The 24,790-nt window shown below is 39.9% G+C and overlaps 1 protein-coding gene across 6 annotated transcripts in view; it reads right to left on the reverse strand.

Moving 5' to 3' along the window:
• The window catches only part of MYO5B (myosin VB), a 372,896-nt gene that overhangs the window by 53,504 nt on the left and 294,602 nt on the right, over window positions 1–24,790 (reverse strand). For 4 of the 6 annotated variants that reach the window (XM_073343525.1, XM_073343528.1, XM_073343522.1 and 1 more), the window contains exons 22-27: window positions 23,661–23,897; window positions 15,419–15,503; window positions 12,903–13,051; window positions 11,662–11,781; window positions 9,793–9,915; window positions 3,856–3,921 (exon numbers count right to left, since the gene is read on the reverse strand). In XM_073343525.1, coding sequence (XP_073199626.1) covers window positions 3,856–3,921; window positions 9,793–9,915; window positions 11,662–11,781; window positions 12,903–13,051; window positions 15,419–15,503; window positions 23,661–23,897 — 780 coding nt within the window. The remainder of the gene's footprint in view (window positions 1–3,855; window positions 3,922–9,792; window positions 9,916–11,661; window positions 11,782–12,902; window positions 13,052–15,418; window positions 15,504–23,660; window positions 23,898–24,790) is intronic. The other 2 variants (XM_073343524.1, XM_073343526.1) reach the window with 2 other exon arrangements.

Here is a 24,790-nt window from a genome sequence, read left to right on the forward strand (position 1 = left end):
CAAGATCAAGTTTATCGAAGGCTGCTGTCAGATCTAAAAAGAATCAGCACAGACACCTGATCTATGTCCATCGCCGGAGGCAGATGGTCAGCTAACGAAACCAGCACAGCCTGTGCGTCCAACCCAAGGGCAAAGCTCAGGGTGTAAAGGATCAGGGGTGCCAGAGCTGCCTTGCTGCAACCGTCTGAATAATCTTTCCAGCTCAAAGCAACTGGGCAATAACTGGTAAGGAGCATGTGATTTATGAACTAGGTACTACAAGACCTGGTGGTATAGGGTTTAGTAAGACAGTAGAACCGAAGCACTGTGGTTCTTCTTTGCTGTCGTTTGGTTGAACAAGTCTATTTTCAAGAAAATGTCATGGTTCCCCACGTTAGTTTAGCTGTCTGGGAGTGTTTGCAAGAGAAAACACTCCCCTCCCCGCCTTACTTTAAATGAGGAGGAATGAGAAAGAGACATAGCCTCAGAGGAAGTGGACTAAAAACATAGTCCAGATATTAATTCTGAATGAAAACAGTTTGCCAGTGATGTAATAATGCTAATCTTTTTTCCAATGCTGTGTTGTTCTAGTCATGTTGGTCCCAGGACATTACCTCACCCACCTTCGGTCTCTCTAATATCTCTTATGGGACCCAACTCCTCATGGTGAAAGAAACAAGCTTTCAACTTACACTGAAGAGCTCTGTGTAAGCTCGAAAGCTTGTCCCTCTCACCAACACAAGTTGGTCCAATAAAAGAGATTACCTCACCCACCTTGTCTCTCTAATATTTTTTCCACTCTTTCGGATATCTGAAAGAGAAATTCCTCCAACAGATGCACATTAACGATTTATTCACAAGTTTCAGACACCTCAGGCATTAATCATAAGCCTCAGAAGGCAGGAAAAAAATCTCCATAAATTGAAGACTTTTTAAACCTCTTAAACTGGCATAAAGGAAAAGTAAATCAAATTATGGCACTCTCGTGAAGGAAAGAGAGAGACTATAAATATTTGAGAAATAAATTAATGGGGGAAAACCACTAGGGAAGAGAGAGAGCATAGCTCTGTTACAACATGGCACCAGCTGCCAAGGGGATGCGATGGGAAAGTAGCACTCAGAACCAGCTATGAGTAATGCTTTCTTTGAAAACTGAGCCTCTTTTAGCAGAAAAGATGTGTGCTACATGCAAAGTTGGGTAAAATGCCAGTGACCTATATTTTTGTGTCTCCAGCTCGTTCAGTTTGGAGCCAGTTGCTCCTAGGTCAGCTCACCTATGGGAATAAGAAATACTTTTGCTGCAGGAGTTTATGCTTCCTGTCACGATTTTATATAAAACTGTTGCTTCTTGCTTTTAGCAGGAACTGTCGCCCTTTTTAGACAGAAATTTCACCACTGTGTTAACTGACTGAGATGTTACAAAGCTTGAAAGCACAGGGTAGAAGTGTTAGACACAAATTACGACTTCGTAAAATGGGGTGAGAGTTTGCTAGTCTTAGGTCAATTCTCAAACTACGGTTCAGAGAATCAGTGGTCCGTGGACTCCTTCCTTATTGGTCTGCACAGTAAAACATATAAAGAAGCAAGAAGTAGGAGATTAGGATGTTGGGAGAGTAGGTGGGTCCAGGAGAGGATTTCTTTTTAAATTAACAGATCCACAGAATGGAAAAGTTAAAGAACGATTTGCATAGGTAAAAGCTGTTCCATATAGTTGCAAGCTCACATTTCCATGTTGCTAACCCCACAGTGTTTTCCTTTATGCAACCCAAAAAGCAGCTATTGCGTAACATCAATACCAAAACGAGGTTCTAAGGAGCTGCATTTTATTCAGAAGTATGTTGGTTTTAGACTAAATCTTAAGAAAATATTTTGAAACTCATGTTACTATCTATTCATACAAACAAAACCTCATTAAAAGACAGTTATTAAAGTTACAGTGGAAAGAAACTCTAAAGTCAGAAATTTCCAGACTTAAGGTTGCCCACTTGCAACCTGTGCTTGAGTAAAAAAGACAGGAGTTTGCAACCTCATGTTAGTTTTGTGACTCCCAAAACAATGGGAGAAATTGACACAGCTTGAACCTGCAAAGTTCGTCCACACCAGTTGCAATTTTATTTTGTGATAATAGCTTGAGTGACTTAAAACTGTTGGAGGTGTATTCAATCAACAGTTGGAAGAACTCTGGGACAGGGATTTGAGGTGCCAGTCATACTTCCATCTTGAGCTTTGCAGAGATACTAATAAAGCACAGTAGGTATCTACTGACAACACACTACGTCCAGTGAGTGTATATGAAGCCTCATTGCTTTAGTCACTGAAAATTGGGCTGGACAAAGCACCAGAGAATGGTAGTATAGGCAGTTGTGTTTATAGAGGGGATAGACAGGAGATCTTTTCCATCTCTAATTTCTGTTTCTCTGCTTGAACCTGGGGAGATAATGCAAATAGTACAAATGGGTACTATGCGGTCTCCGTGGCTTAGTGTGTGACCTTTTATATTTGGTTAATAAATACTCTCTCAGATCTCCTAAGTGTCTTTCCATGTTTGTCCAGGAATTAGGGAGAGGAGAAGGATCCAAAATTAAATTTCTGCACTAAAAGAAGAATTTGTTTTTGACACATCTCCTCCAAGGATGGACTAGCTGAGCAGGGTACGCCCAGGAAGAGTTGTACTGAAAACGAGTTTGCACGACAGTCAATTCATGCATAAGCACTCCAACACAAACATAGTCACACGAACAAGAAGATACAAATCTTCTCTACAGGAAATACTATGAAAATGTCCACGCAAAGGGGAATGTATCTGGTATACTGTCAGTGAAGAGAAACACATGTTTTGCCTGAAAGAGGAGAGCAAACAGCTTGTACAATGGACTCCGAGCAACAATCCATCCTACAGAACATTTTCACTCACATATTATACAGCAAGGCCAAAAAGCATTGGTATCACCTTCTAGTGTAAAGCAGTGCTCTCATTTCCTGCAAGGTTTACTTAATGCATCCTTAGAGCTAAACAAATAAAATGTCACTGCCATTATAGTAAACCTCTGAGATTCATATGAAAACAGTCACTTAGATGTCAACACAGATGTTTACTAAACTGCACTCTCCTGAAAAACATCCAGGTGCAAGGGGTAAGCAGAGCCTGATAACCTTATCTCAGCCTGTATCTGCTAGGCAGAGAACTGGGGCAGGAGGGTTGTGGGTGGATAGCTCAGGATTCTTTTGTGGGGGACAGGAGAGGATGACTCTGTAGCTTGAAGGGCACAGGGAGACTGGGTTGGACCAAAGCAGCTGATGAAGGGCTGATTTTGCAGCTGGGTTCAATGCTACCATTGAGATAGGTGCCTGAACTATATGAGAGAGATTGATGCAGAGTTGGGGAGAGGGGTGTTTGGAGTTAAAAACCACATCAGACTGCAGGAGAGACGCTTGTGGATTCACAATTGCTGCTGATCAAGTTACCCCAAATGCAGTATATTGATGGACCAATGTGCACCTGAGGATCTTTTGATGTGCAAGAGGAGAGTCAAGCTGGGAGGCTTGTAGTGACAGGAAGGCCTGCATTTGCCACTCAGCTCTCACATAGATAAATCAGTGGCACAGCAGATGGCATATGCCAGTGAGGAGGCATTCCCTAGGAACATCTGCCATCATTCTGACTGCTGGAAGCTACAACTAGTCCAGAGGGTAGAGAGTAAGCTGCAGTGTGCCTTCAGATTGCCACCCAATATCAGTCTTTAATGGGCACAATGAGTTAAGAGAGGCTTTGGTTTATTACCGATGTCAGATGGATTTACTTAAGCTGTTTGAGCCATTCAAACGGTTATTAGCACTGAACGCACAAAAATAGTCTCTCATTCTAAAATTCTTTACCTTCAGACTGTTGTAGGCTAGATCTGTATCACGGTCTGAATCCATTTCATTCTTCGTTTCAATTACCTGGATGGATTAAAAGACAAACAGATATTTGACAGCTGGCTAGAGAAGCTGATAAATAGGCCGGTTTTCCAACTCGGGCAATCTGACTTTGACTGCAGTTCTGCGTCACCTCCAGTATTTGTTGTTGGCTGGGGTTAAAGTGGCACCAAAGAAAGCAACTACCCTAAATTGTGTATTGTAAACAGACATTAGGTTAAGTGCAAGGGCCAAGGAGGAATAGAATAGGGAAAAATGTACAGAGAAAAAGAAAAGAAGTGTAACCCCTCTTCCTTTCCCCCATGCCAAGACCGTATTCAAACTAAGACCTTGTCTACACTAGAACTTACGTCGCGCAGGGGCATGAATAATCCACAGCCCGGAGTGACGTAAGTTAGACTGACCTAAGTACCGGTGTAGACGGCACTGCATCGGCAGGAGAGCCTCTTGTGGGAAGTAGTTAAGTCAATAGGAGAGCTCTCTTCACTAGAAGCCCTACAGCAGCACAGTTGCATCGGTGCAGCACTTCTAAGGTAGATGCCGCCTCCGTGCCTGAGGGCTGGGATCCAATTTATGTCTGAAGGTTCATCACTTTTTTGGGTGCTATATAAATAATATCAAAAGATGTTTTAAAAAAAAGGAAAATGATGGAATGTAGATTTGATACTGGCATCTTCCCCAACTTCTTTTGGAGCTTTCCCAAAAAACTTACTACTAGCAAATGAGATAGTGCTTAAATCCATTGCATTATGTAAGTCTTGCCGTAAGTAAAGTACAATTCTTGTAGCTCAGAGACACATGAAACTGAAACCAAAACCATATTTTACAGCGAAAATGATGGTTTCGGCTCATTTCCCCACAGGGCTCTGCCAGATGGCCCAATACATCAGGCTCAAGAACACAACAAGTGGCTTGAAGCAAACATATGTAATGTTTAAACTTACATTACATTAGAAAATACCATGCATGTTATTTCTTTAAATGTTATTTCTTTAAATTCATCTCAAGGTCAATTGAAGGTGATGGAACAGAATAGTTCTCAACTCTGTCCTGGCTCTGACGTTATCAACTTCCACTCTCCTGCCTTTCCACGGAGGGAAGAGGTAGCACTGAAATGCAATTCCTAACAGGCACACAAGGTCACTGTTCTGTGATTAACAAGTAACGAGGGGTACGTGTACATTGCAAAGAAAAATTCACAGGGCCAAGTCTCAGAGTCCGGGTCAAGAGGCTCGGGCTCGCGCTATGGGGCTAAAAATAGCAGTGTAGACATTCAGGCTCGGGGGGCAGCCTTGGCTCTGAGTCCCCCCTCCCTCATAAGGTTTCAGAGCCTGGGCCCTAGTTTGAAGCAGAGCATCTACACTGCTGTTTTTAGCTCTCAGCCCAAGCCCTGAGAGTCAATTGACCCAGGCTCTGAGATGTAGCACCACAGGGTTTTCTTTGCAGTGGAGACATACCGAAGTCTTTATTTTACAAAGACTCAGGTGATAATGATATTTCTTTTTTAAATTACTCCTCCTCCTCCCACTCCAGAACAGCCAGAGTTGCTCATACAGAGGAGTAGGCCCAATAACCCTCAACTCTGTGAAATGCACAAGGAGTACCGGCCCTGGAGGTCCAAGTGCAACAAGCAGACGTAGGGTGAAGCGGCTACCAACCACAATACACTCAGACACTATAACTTTCTGTCAAGCCAGCAGAGCCTAAAAAAGAAGCAGGGGCTAAGGTTTCTCAGGCGGCTTGGCTTCTTTGAGGGATCTCAACTGGAGAAAATGTCTGCTGCTGAAAGGACAGGATCTAAAGCTGCTGAGTGGTTCCCTATAACCACTACCTAGCTAACCCTTACTCGGCCCTGACCAAAGTGCCAGCAGGTCAGCAGTGCCCAAAAACTCATCAGTTCATTCCTAGCACCAAAATTCATCACTGAATCACTGACTGTTTTTGTGCACTGAGCCTGTTCGATGGAGAAATCCCCATATCCAGTTGGGATCATGAAGATCTGCAATTCCTGTACATTTGATTCCATGAATGGATGGGGCAGGCTTCATCTGGGTCAAAACATGGGCTGAGAGGAAGATACAAGAGAAGCCCATTTTCCTATGCCTATCACCCTATGCATACATTGTAGATATATGAGAGGTGACAAAGTTCTGGAGACTGGGACATAACAGGTAACAACACTGATATCCAGAAATGTCATATTCTGCTGGTTGTTTTCCAGAGAGGTTGAGGGACTTTGAATATATTTCAAAACCAAACATTTCCATCAAGGAGCAGATACACCAGTGGCTGAGCTTGCTACCTCTGTAGTGCTACCATGGAATTAAAATTTAAATGCAAAAAGAAGCACCGAAGAACTGGCAGCACTAACAGAAATGCTATTTTTGACTTTCCCTTTTCTTCTGTCGAGCAGTGAGGAACAGTGACAGCTTGACTCAAATCACATCAAGTCCAAACTGAAAACTGATCTGGAATTAGTCATGCCACAGAGCAGGACTGGGCCTGAGGGGTGAACCTTGATAAGAACCTTATTCTTGGAAATATAGTTAGAAATGGACAGAACTATGAATTCTTCAGAACCTTGACCAGTTGGAATGAACCCTACTAAAAACATATGGGGAGGTTTTAGGGGGGTAAAATGTCCAGGGTTTTGGCTCATTTGTAGTTAACTCCTTGAGAGAGACAGGTCAGCTTCAGAAAGATGTAAAAATATGAGGGGAACAATTTATGGCATACTGGCAGGAACCTTGTTTTTTAAGCCTCTATCAATGCATGGAGATCATTAGTTAAAAGCAGTTGTGCATCTCCTATGATACATTCCTGCAGTCACCAGATGGAATAATTTTATTGACGGTCAATAGGAGTATCTGGTTGCAGTGAATTAGAGATGATTGATAGCACTTTAGTTGACTTTGCCACTGCTTTTATAAATGGACACATGGATCTCCTGCTTAAGAGAAATAACTGAAATGGATACCTGAAAAACATGCATTAAAACAGATAAAAAAATAACTTTTTTTTATGAAACCAAGAACTGTAATAACTAGACATTTCATATTCAGCTTCTGTTGCCAAACACGGTGTACTGTACTATGAGCTGTATAATGTATTGTTGTATATATCTTCTCATAGAAAGAACCACTATAATTCAAACAAAAATACCACCTATCATAATGGGCTCTGAAACAGCTAATTCACAGAGGTTACTTCTGCCGAAGAAAGGGAAAATACACAGGTTGCCATGAAAAGTTGACCTACATTAACAGTTATCGCAGCGGTATTTGTGAAAACACAGCTATTCTCTATCAGAAGGACAAACTGCCGTCTCAGATACCACTGACCTTTTAGATGACTGTACTAATAAGGCCCAACATATAGGAAGCTATTTTGTTTTGTAAAGCAACTCAGGCATTCTGCACAATGATGTGGAGGAATAAACTCTGCTACTGACTATACCTCTATTGCTGTTTTGCAGTTTTTTATCTGAGGACTGGCCTACACTTAAAAATTAGATCAATGTAGCTAAGTTGCTCAGGGCTGAAAAAATTTCTGGCCCCAAGTTCTGTACTTAGGTTGACCTAGCCCCCGGTGTAGATGCGGATAGGTTGACAGAAAAATTCTTCTTCTAGCTCTCTCGCCTCTTGGAGAGATAGATTAACATCACCAATGGAAAATTCCCCTTCTGTCAATGTGGGAAGCGTCTATGCTACATCACTACAGTGGCACAGCTGCAGTGCAGACATGCCCTTAGAGCTGGCAAGGGCTGTAATACTATATAACTATTACTGGACTCGGTTTTGAAAATATGGAGTTATAAAATATGCAGTTTGGGACACAGGCCTACCTTGTGTCTGTAGAATGCCTACCACACTTGAGGGGACTATGGTCAACATTTCCCCATTTTCATTCCTAAAGTTGAACTCCTAAATCCACAAACAGGCACATAAATAAATAGTCTGGTTTCCAAAGGTGCTGAGTATTGAAACCAACAAGAATGAAGGGCACTTAGCACTTTGAAAATCAAGTCACTTACTTATGTGACTTCATATACATTTAGATGCCTGGCTTCAGGTATCCATGTTTGAAAACACTGGCCCATGTTAGTAACAAGAACAGAGTGTTACGGTCTCATGTTTGTAAGACTCATACATGTATGAATAGACAGTGCCTTGATTTGCCTTCTATTATTCAGGCTGCCTTTTCACTTGCTGGTCTCAGATATTAAAACGGAGTTCACAGCTAAAATTTCCCATAGGCATAGTAAACAGGATCAATGGTATATTGGATTCATTACACTACAGGCCAACAGCCATTGCAGGGTCAGTTGTCTCTGTGGTGGGATAAATCATTTAAACATTGATTTTACATTTCATTGATTTCATAGCCATTGCTCATGTGGAGGAGGGTGGCAATAAAATCAAATGACATTGTTACTCATGGTTGAATAGAGTGATGTATATATTTAGAGAGAATGAATTATTTTGCTGGATCGACTTTATATTCTATGAGGAAATGGATGTATCTGACAGTACAGGCACCCACCTGTTCTAGGAGATGAAATGACTCAGGCAGGCTAAGCTAGCAGAGGTGTGTGAGGCTCTTCTCTCTGGGTATTTGTCCCTTTGAACCTCTAAGTTAGTCTCTGATTAGGTTAAACTTTTAGGAAAGAACTTGCCTCCTTTTCGCTCAGGGTGGCATCGAGGCAGGATATGAGTCCTTTTGTAGTTAGAGTGCGGAGATTACATTTAAGGAAGCTCATGAATACGCAGTAAAACTTCTGTTTATCTATTCAGATACATTCCAATTCCTCCAAGACTGATCATATTTTTGAACCTCTTAGCTCTTACATCGTATCTTGGGGAAATGCAAAATCCGAGATGGATCATGAGTGGCGGATGTGTGTCTGAGTAGTCTAAACATCATGTTCTAGAAAGGAAAGATGGTCCATTGGTTTGGGTGTTAGCCTGGGACTTGGGGGAGCCGGGTTCATTTCCCTGCTCCACCAAAGAAATCCTGTTTGACCTCGAGCAAGTCATTTAGCCTCAGCTCTTCATCTGTAAAATGGGGATACTACACTTCACTTCTTCACTGAGGTGTTGTGTAGATGAACACATTAAAGATTGTGAGGCTCTCAGATACTATGATAATATGGCCTCTGACATCTACAAGACAGACAGGTGTTCTAAATTCTTTGAATCTTTAGAACCACTGGTTTCAATGCTGACAAAGTTAATTCATCTCTTTACCTGCTGAGACAGATAAATGGAATACCACACTTCACTGTTATTGGATGATATCTTAAACTGGGCATGGACAACAAAAGTATTTTCATAAGAATAGGAATTGCCCAGGTGCTGTTAGCTAAAAATTTCACCTTGCTCACTACTGTAAATAGTGTTGGGAAACTGTAACCTACATAGATGCTTGCCCAACATTTGGGAAGTGGCTGCCTGGCCTCCATCCTCTACCTCAGAATAGGCTGCATTTCAGTGCTTCTGTATGCGTTGTACAATCCTTTATGATGAAAGCTGCTAGGTAGCATCCAGTATCGTGATTGGGAATTATACATGTTAGGGTTGGAAAGGATAATTTGGTCATCCAGTACAGTTTCCTGTAAGAGGATTATTCATATATATCTATGCAGCCACTCTCAACTCAAACACTTCTAATGAGTTTGTCATAAACCATCTCACCAGGCAAAACCATTCTACTGGCTGATTGTCCTTAACTGCCAGAAAGGTTTTTCTCCTCATTTCCAAGATCAATTTGGCCTTTCTTAACTGAAGGCCATTGCACCCAAATCTTAAATCACACACTGTTTGCCGTAAGGCACTCAAGGAAAGTCAATTAGGATATGAAATTTAATATTAAAATCAATAAAAGGGCATCTTTTACCTGGGATTTCTTTTTCTCCAGCTGGGTTTGCAGTTTCTTTCTCTCCTGTTCAAGCTCCCTCACTCGCTTTTGTAGCTTCAGGAAGAGAGTCATATCCATGGCTGCTTTATCCAAACCAACATCCTACATGGGGGAGAGAGAGAGAGAGTAATTTTATCAGCCCAAAAACATTAGTGAATAGAGCTGGGGGAATAACTAATTTTTTGGTTCACTGGCAACTTCAAAAACAATTTTTTTAAATTGTTTTGGGTCTGACCAAAACTAAAACTTTCAAAAGTTTTGGTGAACTGAGAAGTCAAAACAAAAATTTAGTTTGGGGCCAAACAAAAATCTTAAACAAAAACTGTTTGTTTCAATTTTGAGCTTTTAAAAATGTTTTTTTTTTAACAAGAAAACTTCTAAATGAAAATTAATTTCAAACCAAAAAAATAACAGCGCTTAATTTCCCCCCCGAAAGACTTGGATACCCACTAGCCCCACAACAATTTGGCAAAACTGACATGTATTCGCAAAACATTTTGTTGCCACTAAATCTGTATTTTTCTCTGAAAAAAGTTTCTCCCACCTAAAGTACTGAATGCTCCACTCAGTAACAATATGTGGGCTACACACTTCTCTATACGTTCACATCATCTTCAAATACTTAAAACAAGAGTTTAAAGAAGTTTCCACATTTTGAAAGACCAATATTAATATTTAATATTAAAGGCACACATTATGTTTCCAATCATAAATAGGTTATAAAGAATTAATGAATGGTTAATGGGCATTTTAATTAATTAATCAATTGTTATATAGTTCATAGAGTCAATATGTTGCTTATAGCCATGGCTTATCACCATCTATAAAACTCTCTACTGATTGGCTTAAAATCATCTGTGAGACATACTAGTGTATGTAACAGGCTTAAAACATACATTAATCTTTTATTAACACTTCATACATTACTCGTAAATGGAGCTTTAATACTGAGGTGTGACCAACATTGAGGTTTTGGTATAGTCTAGAGGCCCCAATCCATTGTACTTACATAGCGGGGGCTTTCATCAGTGGTTCTCATAAGGCTTGACAGATATTAAAAAGCTTCATGACAGCCAGGTGAGGTAGATAATTTACGGGTTTATACAGATGGGGAAGCTGCAGCATGGAGTGATGAAGTGACTTGCTCAAAGTCACAGACTAGAAAATGGAACCCAAAGCATCCCAGGCCTTTATTCTAGCAAAGACTCTATTTTACACTCCATCTTAAATAGGACGTGTACTCTTTATATAAACTGGTCTATGCCACTGTTAGCAAGGAGTAAGCAAAATATACTTCCCCTTCCTCTAAGTCAGATATTTAACTACGACATTTCCTTCTATACTGAGATATTTGAAATTGTTTTTTTTTCCGAGAGGATGCATTGGCTAGCAAGGATTTGCAAAAAACAAAGAAAGAAAACTGTTCTTTCGGAGGTTTATAATGTAATTTGGTATTCTTTAGAATGAAAGATGCTATAGAAATGTAACTTTACAATCAGTATTGATAGTCAGTCATAATAATGTTTAATGTTTTGTGTGTGTTTCCGTATTTGCCAAGATGCACACTACACATCAATTCATTATGTTTAAACGGTGTTTAAGGGCCTGATCCTGCACTGAGTTCTTAGTAGTGCTCTATGCAGGATCAGGGCCTTCAGATTCCCTCTCAGACAATTAACAAGAATCATTCATAGCATGAAAAAAAGGAGCAATTCTAACTGGTCACATTTCATACTCAAAGCTGTACTCTTCTCTACGGGCTCCGTTTAGAAGGAATCACATATCAATTATTCCCTCTTGACTAGCCAGAATCATACACAGACTCTTAGTCTGTCTGATTTATGGTACCTCCACTTGTTGTATTGCATCCTCAGTGTCTCCTATCTCAGATGTAGAGACTGATGGACAATTGGAATCAGACTCTAGACTGCTCTGGTTAGATGGGTTCCTTCTGTGTCCTGGGGACTGCTGTCCAAAAAAAAAAAAAAAAAAAAAAGATAATAGGAGTGATTTAGTAGAAAAGATACTGTACTAAGGATTATGTAAACAAAGTGTTTGGGACAGGGACCTTCTCTATTAGGTGTTTTATAAATAATCATGTACACTTATGGCACTTTCTACTTAAAATAATGGATCCATATTATTCATCAAGTCAAAGCACTGTGTTCAAGACCGTACAAAACACAGAGGGACAGACAGCTGCTTACCCAAAGCTCTTACAGTCTAAGTAGCTGGACAAGACTATGCAGACACATAATATATCTGCTGGTCAAAAGAAGGATTCCTCATAAAGCGGTTTAGTTTAAAAAAATATTTTTCAATATTAAGATTACTGTCATAAGAGGGTCTACCTTTTGCTTGTAGTTGGGCTTTGTTTTCTGTTTTTTGTGCACTAGTGTACATTACAACAGGGAGACATTTAATCAAAATGTAATTTAAAACAACAACACACAAACACACCTAATTCCATTCATATATATAAACAAACAACCACAACCAACAACTTTAAAAGTGTCTATGCACCAGACACCAATTTTCTCATGTATTTTTGGAAGCTACTTTACCGCATCCAAGCCTGGCTATCCACGATTTGTGACATTTGGACATACACATCTGGGTTTGGAGCCTAATATTTATCACAATATCCTTATGGTTTTCTTTTAAGTGTTCAGCCTTTGAACTGGATGACAGCATCCCTTAATAACTAATTATCAATGAGGCTATTGCTAAAACTCTAGCAAGGCTGAATCTAAAACTTAGACTTTTATATTTACGGAGCTACAATGATTTTCTTAGAATTGAGTGTATCTGTTTTACTGAAATAGAGGAAAGATAAACAGATTTTTGCCTTGCTGTTCTTAAGAAATCTGTAAATGCTTGACCAAGTGGCTACAGAAAACCATGCATTTCCAGAAGTTGTTGCTCTTGGTCTAATTTAAATGCATAACTTCCCTCTCAGAAATATCAACACAAATGAGTTCTATAATAACACTGTTGTCATCAAATGACCTCAGCTGCAATATCCAGTCACCAATAATGCACACAGGACATCAGAGGGCAGGGGTAATGTAAAAAGCCTCTTCCATTACCTTTATAATAGTCATCTCATCCCTCAAATTGTCATATCTCTGCTCCAGCCTTGAATACTCCTTTACCAGGTTCTGATAACGAGATCTCTCCTCTTCCATCTCCTTCTTCATCAGGAGATTTTCCTTGACAGTGTTTTGGGCAAATTCATCTTTAAAAGATACATATTGAACTGTGATGTTCAGTTCTGAATTGATTTCTTATAGGCAACTGCAATATGACTCATAGCTGAACAAAATGCTCTCTGCTAAGAGGCTTTTTTGTAATCTTGCCCTCTTATTTAGTGAATACACTGTAACAAATCTATGGCTAGCTAGGAATTTTATGGTTGTCACCACACCGCGCAGAACAGCTATTTGGAACTTCAAGGATGCAGTTAGAATCGATCTCCAATACTCCTGCTCCAAAAGCAGAGGTCTCTACCAGTTGAGTAAAGAATAACCTCCTTTAGCTATTAGAAATGTCTCTGATGCACAAACAAGCAGCCTGATTCTAACCAATAGAAGCAGTGGTGCATACATATTAGCCATATTACTCTATTTATGCCTGATTTACCTATGTTGGATGTCAAGTGGGAAATCTATGCAATCATACTATTGCATACTGTTGGTGAAGACAAAGAGGTAATCAAACTAAAGGTGATGGGCGAGAGAGAAAGAATCCCTAATACAGAGCTCTGGTAGTGCAGGATTACTCTGTACAACGCAGTCTTTGCTATGTGTGCTTCCAGAAAACGTTAATCCTTTCCTACTGCACAGGATACCATGGGCATTTTAAAATAGTTAATTTTTATATGTGAATTTATTAATTTACAAGAACTCTTTTCTGAAACAAAATTAGTTTCCCCCCATTATCTGAAGAAAAAAATTAAAACGGGCAACAGTCAAATTACCATTTATTTTTATTTAGCCAAACATTAAATTAATATTTAAATAAGAAAAATAACTACACTATCGTTTCACAAGCTTTTACATAGTGGAAACATTCACTCACAGATAGGGAACATTCGTGGCAAGTGTCACTTTGCAAGGGATTATTGGCCTGCTCCTGAAATCAACGGCAGAAATCTGATGGACTTGAATAGTGTAGGATGGAGCCTCGTAACAATAATCCTATGTTGGAAAGGAGATGGACTGGGTGACCTAATAGAACTTTCCATTTCTATAATAATCCTCAGAAAATAAGGGTTGGGTTTGTAAAAATGCTCCGGGTCAGCCTAGCTCTTCTCCGGTTCAATGGACGTGTTCTCATTTACTGCAATGGGAGCTGAGCGGAGACTCTCAGCAATTCATTCTTTCTTTTTTTTTTATTAATTTGAAATTTCATCCAAATTTCAAAATCTGAAAAATTCCAACCAGCTCTAATGTTTCTAATATTAATGCTATCTCAACATTAAGTATAGCCAGGCTAACAGATACCACTATACAGAGGGTAAATGGTCAGTTTATTCCCCTATCGCTTTGAGTACTAGGATCAAATCTCAGTCTGCTCTAAAGAGAGGTCAATATTTTCAAATATGGATGTGTCTAAAGTTAAATATTGACCAAGTAGTTCAGGTGCCTAAATAAATGGATTGATCTTCAAGAGTGCTGAGCACTCAGCAATTCCCATCTACTTCAACAGGAGATTCTGGGTGCTCAGCACTTGAAAAATCAAGTGTCTTGTTTAGGTGTCTAAATATGAACCTCGGAGCTTAATTTTTGAAAATCTAAGTCTTGGGACAGCTGGCAGACAGTCAGGAATGAAGTGCATGAACAGAGGTCCATTGGGAAGCTTTCACAGAGCCCGGCATGCACTATTCCTAATTCTAGCTAGTGCCTGCCAAAAGGCACTCAAAAATTCACCTCCAATTGAAGCCAATATATTTTGCTATGTTTGCTTTTTATCCCCTTTATGTTGCATCGGTTATTACAATGATAGGTACATCATGAATGCAATAGATTAATTCGATATATCCACTTCCTGGGGTTGTGTATGATGCATGTGGAAAAAAAATCCTGTATCATAATGAAAGCTGAATAGAGTCTGATAATAAGCACAATACGTGCAAGGGTGGAATGTATTCCTTTTATGTCCTGGGACTTTCCTGGTTGTTTCCTCTGTAGTTCTCTCACAATCTAAATCTCTGCTTTAAAATTTCACTTCATTCTGTCACATTCAAGATGCCATTCGTCATTGTCCAAATATTACTGTTCAAACATCTCTGCTTCTAGGCTCCCATCTGTCAGCATTAAAGGGCTGTCCCCCCATTACAGTCATCCTGATGAAATTCTAAGATGTAATTGAATGGAAAACCCCTTTAGGTACTATATTCCGTGTTTAATCCCTCCCTGATTAAATCAGGTTCATGTCTTGTCATTCCCTGGCAGTAGAGAGAGAATAGAACTGTCGAATAACAACAAACATTGTCAAAGAAATAAAGGATGCTGGCAGGATACGGGAGAAAGTAATTTTATGAAAAACAGCTTAATCCTCGGTTTATTGCAAGTGTTATGAAGCTATAAACCATTCTTCTTACCTTCAGACTGACACAGGATTCTGTTGTTAAGCTCCTCTTTTTCCTGTTTCAAAAGAGCATTCTCCTCTTCTAGGTCTGATACGCGCTAAGGAAGAAACAAGGCAAAGTAACACCTCTTGTAATTTAGGCCAGCTCAAGGTCAGGCTCTATTCAGGGGAATAAGTTTCACCCCAACCCCACACCCTGTTTTGTTTTGTTTTTTGGTTGGTTAGTTTTGTTTTGTTTTTTAAACTAAACAGGGTTTTTTTCTCCTTGCCATTTTGGAGCTATTCTCACTGCATCAGGAGTATGAATGGTAAAAAAGATATTAACTGCAACTAAAGGGTAAATTGACCCCTAGACACTAGTGCTTACTGCAAAACCTTTTAATGCAAAAAAGGTCAAGTTGGCACATTGTATCCATTTCATTGAATAGGAACACAACACATACTAGTCACAGGACTAATCCAACAGTTGATTATGTCATCCAAATACTGAGAAGCCCATGCTCAAAATTAAGTAGATCTACACCTCTCTTAAAAATTACAACATTGACTTCGTTACAATATTCTGCAATTGCTCCTCCCACACAGTATCACCATTACATAGCAGAATTAAAACGCCAGACAAAACAGGCATCTGCTAGGTATAGATTTCTATGGCAGCGCAAACGCCATTTGCAGGTGTTACCATTACAGGACAACCAAATGACACGTGTTAGAGACAAAATATCAATGCTGCAGCTGTGAAAGGATTCCGAAAGGTGAAGAGGAACAGAGAAAAGGAACAAACAGAGGAGAAAAAGTACACCATTGTTCTGAATTTTCTAAAAAGAATGAAAAAAGTGATGCACAATATAAATGAAACCAGGATGCCAGACAGAACTGGATACCCAACTGTCCAAGCAGATGTGTTACCAGCAAAAAACAGCATTTCAGCGCACCTTCCAATTAACAGGGGATTTAGAGGCAAAATAAAGAGAAAAAAAATGTTCTCAGACAAAAAAGACTATGCCGAAGATTTAAATTTTCCAGGTGATGTGTCTGTCTAGGTTGTTATACTGTGCTTATCACCATGGTATGTAAGTGCCTGACAAACAAAATACTACCTATTTCAAACTTTTTTAACTCTGAAATTTTATGTTTATACCCACTTGTTGAATTTTATACTCAGATTATACGCACTCTGCGATAAGAACGGTTGTCCTCTGTTTTTACAGAGCGTAGCAAATCAGTTGCAATCCTGATCAGGGCCTCTAGATGTTACCGTAGTGCAAAGAGGTAATAAATCCGTAATAATTCCTCCTCCTCCTCCTCCAACAGTAACTGACTGATAGTTGATGACTGCACTGGCTGAGCATGAAGAACCACTATTAAACATGGAAGTTATAAGAAATGCTGTTTAAAACATGAGAGAAAGTAAAACTAAATATCAAGTAGGACACCTCAACTCCTGGAGTGAAATTAGTAGCATTACTCTACCTACGCAATCTATTTATCCTTGGTACTGTTAATTTATTGAGTAGTATTATTTTAGACAAGTCAAAAAGGAAAACATTATATTTAGAAGTGTGACGTATTGCTCTGTTTAAGTTGAACACTTCTACTGTTGCCAGGAAGGAGAGAACAAATCACAGAATTCCAATATAATGTTATTCTCTCGGTCTACGCAGTTGCAGTTCATAGCATGACCATCACAATTTAGGAAACAGCTGCACAGAACATATGAGGATCTTGAGCTGCCTGAAGAAAACCAGCTCCATACTATAGCATAATAAAGGTTTTTCCACCATCCAAGCAAGAATAATGACACAACCCTGCTAAAACCCATGTATCTTTAGTGGCAGCCTACTTGATCTGTTCATAATGAATTCCTCAGTTTTCTGGGAAGGCAGACTAACTGAGGTATTTTATTAAAAAAATGGCTTACCAGAATTGTTAGTGGAAGTAAAAGCAGGGAGAACATTCAAATGCAATCAGAAACTCAACCTGCTTTGCACTATGGTGTTCAAGCACAGTAATTTACAAATCTTTTATAATGATCTATTCACAAGCTATCACTATCCACATCCAGCTCTCTGCTATGTCTGCGTGCATAACAGGTTTGCATCACAGAATAGTAGGACTCGAAGGGATCTCAAGAGGTCATCTAGTCCAGTCCCCTGCACTCGTGGCAGGACTAAGTATTATCTAGACCATCCCTGACAGGTGTTTGTCTAACCGGCTCTTAAACATCTCCAATGATGGAAATTCCACAACCTCCCTGGGAAATTTAGTCCAGTGCTTAACTGTCAGGGTAGTTAGGAAGTTTTTCCTAATGTCCAACCTAAACAGCCCTTGCTGCACTTTAAGCCCATTGCTTCTTGTCCTATCCTGAGAGGTTAAAGGAAACAATTTTTCTCCCTCCTTCTAGTAACAACCTTTCATGTACTTGAAAACTGTTATGTCCCCTCTCAGTCTTCTCTTCTCCAGACTAAACAAACCCATTTTTTTCAATCTTTCCTCAGAGGTCATGTTTTTTAGATCTTCAATCATTTTTGTTGCCCCTCTCTGGACTTTCTTCAATTTGTTCACATCTTTCCTGAAATGTGGCACCCAGCACCGGACACAATACCTCAGTTGAGGCCTAATAAGTGCGGAGTAGAGTCGAAGAATTACTTCTCGTGTCTTGCTTCAACACTCCTGCTAATACATCCCAGAATGATGTTTGCTTTTTTGACACAAAGGAAACACTGTTGACCCATATTTAGCTTGTGATTTACTATGACCCCCAGATCCCTTTCTGCAGTACTCCTTCCTAGACAGTCATTTCCCATTTTGTATGTGTGCAACTGATTGTTCCTTCCTAAGTAGAGTACTTTGCATTTGTCCTTATTGAATTTCATCCTGTTTACTTCAAACTATTTCTCTAGTTTGTCCAGCTCATTTTGAATTTTAATCCAATCCTCCAAAGCACTTGCAACCCCTCCCATCTTGGTATCACCTGCAAACTTTATAAGTATACTCCCTATGCCATTATCTAAATCGTTGATGATGATATTGAACAGAACAGGATCCAGAACTGATCCCTGCGGAACCCCACTTGATATGCCCTTCCAGTTTCACTGTGAACCACTAAATAACTACTCTCTGAGAATGGTTTTCCAACCACTTATGCACCCACCTACAAGTAGCTCCACTGAGATTGTATTTCCCTAGTTTGTTTATGAGAAGGCCATGGGAAACATTATCAAAAGCCTTACTAAAGTCAAGATATACCAGATCTACTGCTTCCCCCCATCCCCAAGGCTTGTTACCCTGTCAAAGGAAGCTATTAGATTGGTTTGACCGAATTTGTTCTTGAGAAATCCATGCTGACTGTTACCAATCTCCTTATTATCTTCTAGATGTTGGCAAACCGATTTCTTAATTATGTGCTCTATTATCTTTCTGGGTACTAAAGTTAATGGATACTGCTGCAGACTACAGAGAGACACAGAGATAAAATAAAGAAAAGCCTTTTTCTAAACCATGCAGAATTACTAATGACTGTCTGAACTGGACCAATGTATGATTATGCTGTACCAGAAGAGGAACTTGAGTTTCATTATTTAAAATATTTTATTTCAAATCTTTGGATGTATAAATGGGAATATCAGCTAGGAGTAGAGATGTTATTTTACCTCTGTATTTGACAACGGTGTGGCCTCTGCTGGAATAGTGTGTCCAGTTCTGATGTTCACACTTCAAGAAAGAAGTTGATATACTTGGAGAGGCTTCAGAGAAGAGTCATGAGAATGATTAAAGGATTGGGTAATATACCTTATAGTGCTAGATTGGAGGAGTTCAGGCTATTTAGCTTAACAAAGAGAAGGTTAAAGGGTGATTTGATCAGTCTATAAGTACCTTGATGGGGAACTGAAATTTGTTAAGAGGGCTATTGAGTCTAGTAGACAAAGGTGTAAAAAGATCCAACAACCGGAAGCTGAAACATGAACTAGTTCATGGAAGATCTATGGTCTGTGTTATGCAGGAGGTCAGAGCAGATCATCACAAACACTATTATTCTATGAATTTATGAAAAACTAAGTATTTCTACTTTGAGAACTGGAGCATGTTTTAATTTTAACCACGCATTTTTATGGGACACTAGTACCCAGTGCCATACCTGATAAAAAACAAATGGAGAAAGAATTCTAACTTCTGCTACAGAGCAGATAGTATGGTAGAGCCCTACATTACATACTTTTAAAGTTAACTGAGTGAAAAATATTTCCCAAAGGCTAACGTACTGTGGCTGTGCCCTTTATAAAAGTAACCCACAGACACCGGGAATAGAAAAATAGAGATTTCGCAGCCTCAGGCCGAATTTCAGCTGGAGAAAGAAAAAAATAATATATAGATGAGCTGCTACAATAGAAACATACTTAGCCAGAAGCTATCCTTTATCCTCGATAAACCCTAAATGAAAGCTCTTTTATATCAGACCTTATGGGTCTTGTTTATTTCTTTCTTCTTTCCATATGAAAGAGAAATGGGAATTTATCAACATTCACATTTCAGAGAAACGTGGTGAGAACAGAAAGGTCCATTTAATGCAGGTGTAGATAAATAGAGCATGTTATCCAGCAGCAATGCGGCAGAAATTCCTTCTCTAGTTGGAAGTCTTTATCATCAACACGTTTCCTTTTGGGCCAGATTTCAAGAGAGCTTGGCTCACATTTTGGTACCTACACGAAGTGCCTGGATTTTCTGAAACACTCAGCATTCAGCAGCTCCCACTGAGAACTGTCTATTTTACCTATTTGCATGGTGCGAGCTGTTGGGTGCTGAGCAGTTTTGAAGATCTGGTCCTTATTTGGGAGCTGTTTTGAAATCTGGCCCCAATTGTGGATGCTGAGCACTTTTGAAAAACTGGCCCTTTAGACTGGAAAAAAAAAGGACTGTTCTAAAAAAAATCTTTACTAGCTTATGAGAATCCTCACAACTCACAGAATAACTCTGTTGCATATCTCCTGAAATCCATAAAGAACTGTTTCTAAGTATTCACACCAGAAAAGGAAAAGGAGATGCTCATCCTATAAATGAGAAGAATTATCCTAAAAGTAGGAGGATGGCAGAGAAAAGCTGAAAGACTTAAGAACAGATTTTGCAGTTAAATCGGAACTAAAATGGGCTTGATCATGTTGGCAGCTGTCACAAGTCCAAGAAAGCAAAGGACACAATCAACTTGATCTAAATGGAAAAAAAAATGTTCTCAGGTGATTTTTGTGCTAAAATCTAAAGAGAATGCATTTCTGCTTGATCACCATGGTGACACATGAAAGTGCCCAGGGTCCACACTGCTATACTAGCTGTAGGAACATTCTCAATTCTTCTCCTCTCTAGAGCTGCCTATGGTGACCATATTAAACACTCCTCAAATCACTTCAGACCCCTAAGAGGAACTAGATCCAATGACCCAGTTGCTGGGGTGGAGTCATCAATTGTCAATAACTATCAAAGCCCTACTTTATTAAGAAATAAATAATACTTTATACCCCTAGAAAGTCTTCCTCCAGGATCTCAAAGTACTTCAAAGACATGAAGCAAGGACCGGTTCAAGACATCCTTGTGTGATAGGGAATTATTAGGGCTGGTCGAAAATATTCAAGCAAAATTATTTGCAATGGAAAATTGGGTTCTCAACTAACTGAAAATTTTTGCAGAGTGTGTCTACTTCCCCAAAAAATGTTTTTCTGTTTGAAAAAACACCAACAAAAATGAAAAATTAGGGTCCAAACCCTATAATTTTTCCAGGTTTTGGCAGTTTTCAGTTGACAATTTTCGTGTGGTATTTAGCAATGCATTTAGAGCCCTCAAGTTTACCTACTTGTGTAACATTCTGCTGCACTTCTGATAAATGATTGCTGTAATCTTGCTTGCATTTCTCCACAAATCTCTCTGGCTGGACAGCCCTTCAGTAGAAAAGGCCCAGACAACAGAATAATAAACTCTCTACTTTCCAATTGGCAGGGAACTGGAGGAAGCAACTGGAAGCTGATTTTCAATGTGAGAGAAGGTGGTGTTGGATACAGTATTACCCTGCTTGGTGCAGAAAGAAACAAGGGCCACATTCTGAAATTGTACTATTCATTACAGGGGTAAGTACCTAATATTTCCCCTGCTGCAGGCATTTATATAACAAGGCGAGGAGATCTCCCTGTTTTTGAACCTCTCAAGTGCCTTCCCTGTCCATTATTAAACTGAGCCTTCTTCTAAATAACTGAAGGGAATTATAATCAAAAACAACAAAGAGAAAGGATTTTTTCCCTAATTCTATCATCTCCACAATAAAGCATCCTTTGAAACTCTGAAGGGGTCTGCTGTAGCTAGTTAATGAAATGTCTCCTATGACAAGAGGGAACTATTAATTGGGCTTTTTGGGAAGCAAACACATTGATTTTCCCCTTTTCATATCTAGGTCCAGTACACAAAATAATGCAGCCACACAGCGAAACAGAAAACAGCATAATAAATGCATCTGTTATTGCTTTTGCAAAGAAGGTAGGCATGAAGAAAGCGTGCGGGGACTAAGCATCCTATGGGTTTAATTGTAAAGCTTTGGCTGTTTGAGTGATTTGATAACGTGGCTCTCACAGTAAATCATCAAAACTCTATGACTAAGGGCTCATTTAACAGGAATAGCTATTGCCTAAAAAGCTACCGTGTGGATGCTTATTCCAGAGTAACTAGTGTGCTCCCAAAGCACAGTAATTATTCTAGAATAAAGTGACTTTTGTTTCAGAATAGAGTGTCCACAAAGGGAGCTATTCTGGAGTATTCCAAATAGCTATTCCAGTCCATTTCCCTAGGTCAACAAGCCGTAAGCTTTCCCCATAGCAGTATTACGGAAACCACTCCAGGATTTCAGCAGCTAGAAGTAAGAGGGACCATTCTCATTAGGTCTGCCCACCTCTCACAAGTACTACTGGGGATTTTGGAGGTAAGGAACTCCAAGACCTTGTCCTCCAGTTACCAGAGCAGACCCAGATATGTTGTACAGGGAACTAAATAAAGTGAGGGACCTCTGAGTAGAAGGTCATTTCTAGTCCTCTGATAAAACACTTAGGGTACATGTACCTTGGAATAAGAGACATGCGGCATGGATGCGGCTGGCCCAGGTCAGCTGTCTTGGGCTCACAGGGGCTGGACTGCAGGGCTAAAAATTGCTGTGTAGCTGTTCGGGGTCAGGCTGGAGCTCAGGCTCTAGGATCCTCCCCACTTTCCCAGAGCTCAGGCTCCAGCCCAAGCCTGAATGTCTACATAGCAATCTGACAGCCCCGAATCCAAGCCCAACTCAGCGGACCTGGGCCAACCACAGGTGTGTGTTTGCTGCATAGACGTACCCTTAAGGCTAGTGTCTGCTCACACTACAACACTTTTCTTGTACAAAGGCTCAATATTGGCAACATTTTACACAACTTCAATTTCAAGAGAGATGGATTGCTCAGGTGTAATGACACACAGGGGCAGAAAGCAACTTCTGCCTCTAGCGCAATACACTGATTCAAATCCAGCTAAGCTGGTAGTAGTGAGAGTTGTTAGAAATGGCAGGCTGATGGCTTATGGGAAGTGATTTGGCAATCTCAATCCAGTTCCTCGTGCACAGGTACGCACAACACAAAACCACCATGATCAGCTTCATCAGCAGTCTCGTAACAGCCACAGATTGAATGGTCCTGGGCAATGAACAAGCACTCAGTCCTGACACTGTGTCAGAACATAGTAGTATCCTTTAAACAGTTGTGCGTTCCCTCTAATGGTGCTCTCTGTGCTCTATGTTTTAGAAGCCACCAGAAACCAGTCAGAGCTGCCGTATGTATGCACCTAGGCCTTGCATGTTCTTGTAGTTAGCGAACACAGCTATTTGGGACCCAACTGTGCCTCGATGGTTTCTTCATAGTTATTGTTGTGCAAAGTTGAGCAGGCACAAACATCGTCCTAAAAGCGTATGCTCAGGCCATGGTTAAGGCACAGAGGCAGGGAAGCTTGAACTGCCACTTGCTCTCCCCACTGTGTGGACAAGCAGTGGACTTCATTTAGCAAAAGGATGAAAAAAGCAGGACTTTCAAAAGCCCCTAAGGAGTCAGATGCCTCACTCCCACTGAAAGTCCCATAGGTGCTTTTGAAAATCTCACTCTTATTCTTAACAAAAACATCCATCTCTGATTGCCTGAAAACAGGCCTACCTTTCATGGTGCCTACACACCACATGGAGGGCATGTGATAAACACAACACATACCTTTCGGAATAGATCTTTCTCCTTATCATAGGTGTCTTCAATAATCTTCCTTTCACTGTGGGCTTTCTCGAGCTCCAGCCTGAGGCTCTCAATCTCTTTTTTCAAGTTTACAAGCTGGTTGCTATCCCCCCGATTCTGCCGATATTGGTCCAGCTCCTTCTTCAGCTTTTCCACATCGGTGGAATAGGCAGAGGTAAGTGCAGAGAGCTGCTCATTCAGGTGCTTGTATTCTTTGTTCTGCAAGCCACAACCCAGGAAAAAGAAAAGGATTATGTGAGCAGGACCAATTGCAAAAGCAGACAAAGAAAAATCGTGAATGTTGTAGGTTATAAATGTTAATAGATGCCAGTGCGCATATATGCTTCCCTTTTCTAATGAATAAAGCAGACATAAGACAAACCCAATTTAAAATTACAACATGAAAACTTAATAGTAATATTTCTATAACAATTATAGAAGCATTTATTTTGTTAAACTAGAAATAAATGCAAATAATGTTTGTTACTTCTTGTAACAGAAACAGTAAACTACATTTTTATTACACCTTCAAAATAAGCAGCGTTGCTTAATACAATTGGTTTGCAGTATTTTATATTGCAGTTTATCTTTTTCTTCTCAGTACTTACGCCTTCAGGAACCTGCTCTGACGATGAACTGTAATGTAATTGCAGGCTTGAGCACAAAGCTCTATGCCTCCTCTATGGGATGCAGTGGTTCAATAGGCCTTGTCACACGCTCTAATTTTTTGTTTAACCTGTCATCAATTGCTCACTTAAGTAGCTTCCTCTAAAGAGTCTGAGGTCTGAAAAATCACCGCCCCTTGGTTGACGCCTGTGGCTCAAATCAAAGTTAATGGGAATCACATATCGTACAATTCCCTTGATTATTATTACAGTCAACCACACAAAAGAATTTCTCTTTCTTCCCCTAAAAATTCACAAATCACAGCAGCGTGTCCTCTTAGGTGAAAAGTCTATCAAATATCATTACTAGTACTACAGAGCCGTCTCCCTGGGTACAGTTGCTTATGATAAATAAGGTTATTTAAAAACTCTTCCTCTTTTCTTTTTGCTTTTTTTAAAGTGAGCTGCAAAGGATTTTTAAAAACTGGGTTTATGCCCTTTTTTGCT

Source organism: Lepidochelys kempii, chromosome 5 (genome assembly GCF_965140265.1).
Source record: "Lepidochelys kempii isolate rLepKem1 chromosome 5, rLepKem1.hap2, whole genome shotgun sequence".
Lineage (NCBI taxonomy): Eukaryota > Metazoa > Chordata > Testudines > Cheloniidae > Lepidochelys > Lepidochelys kempii.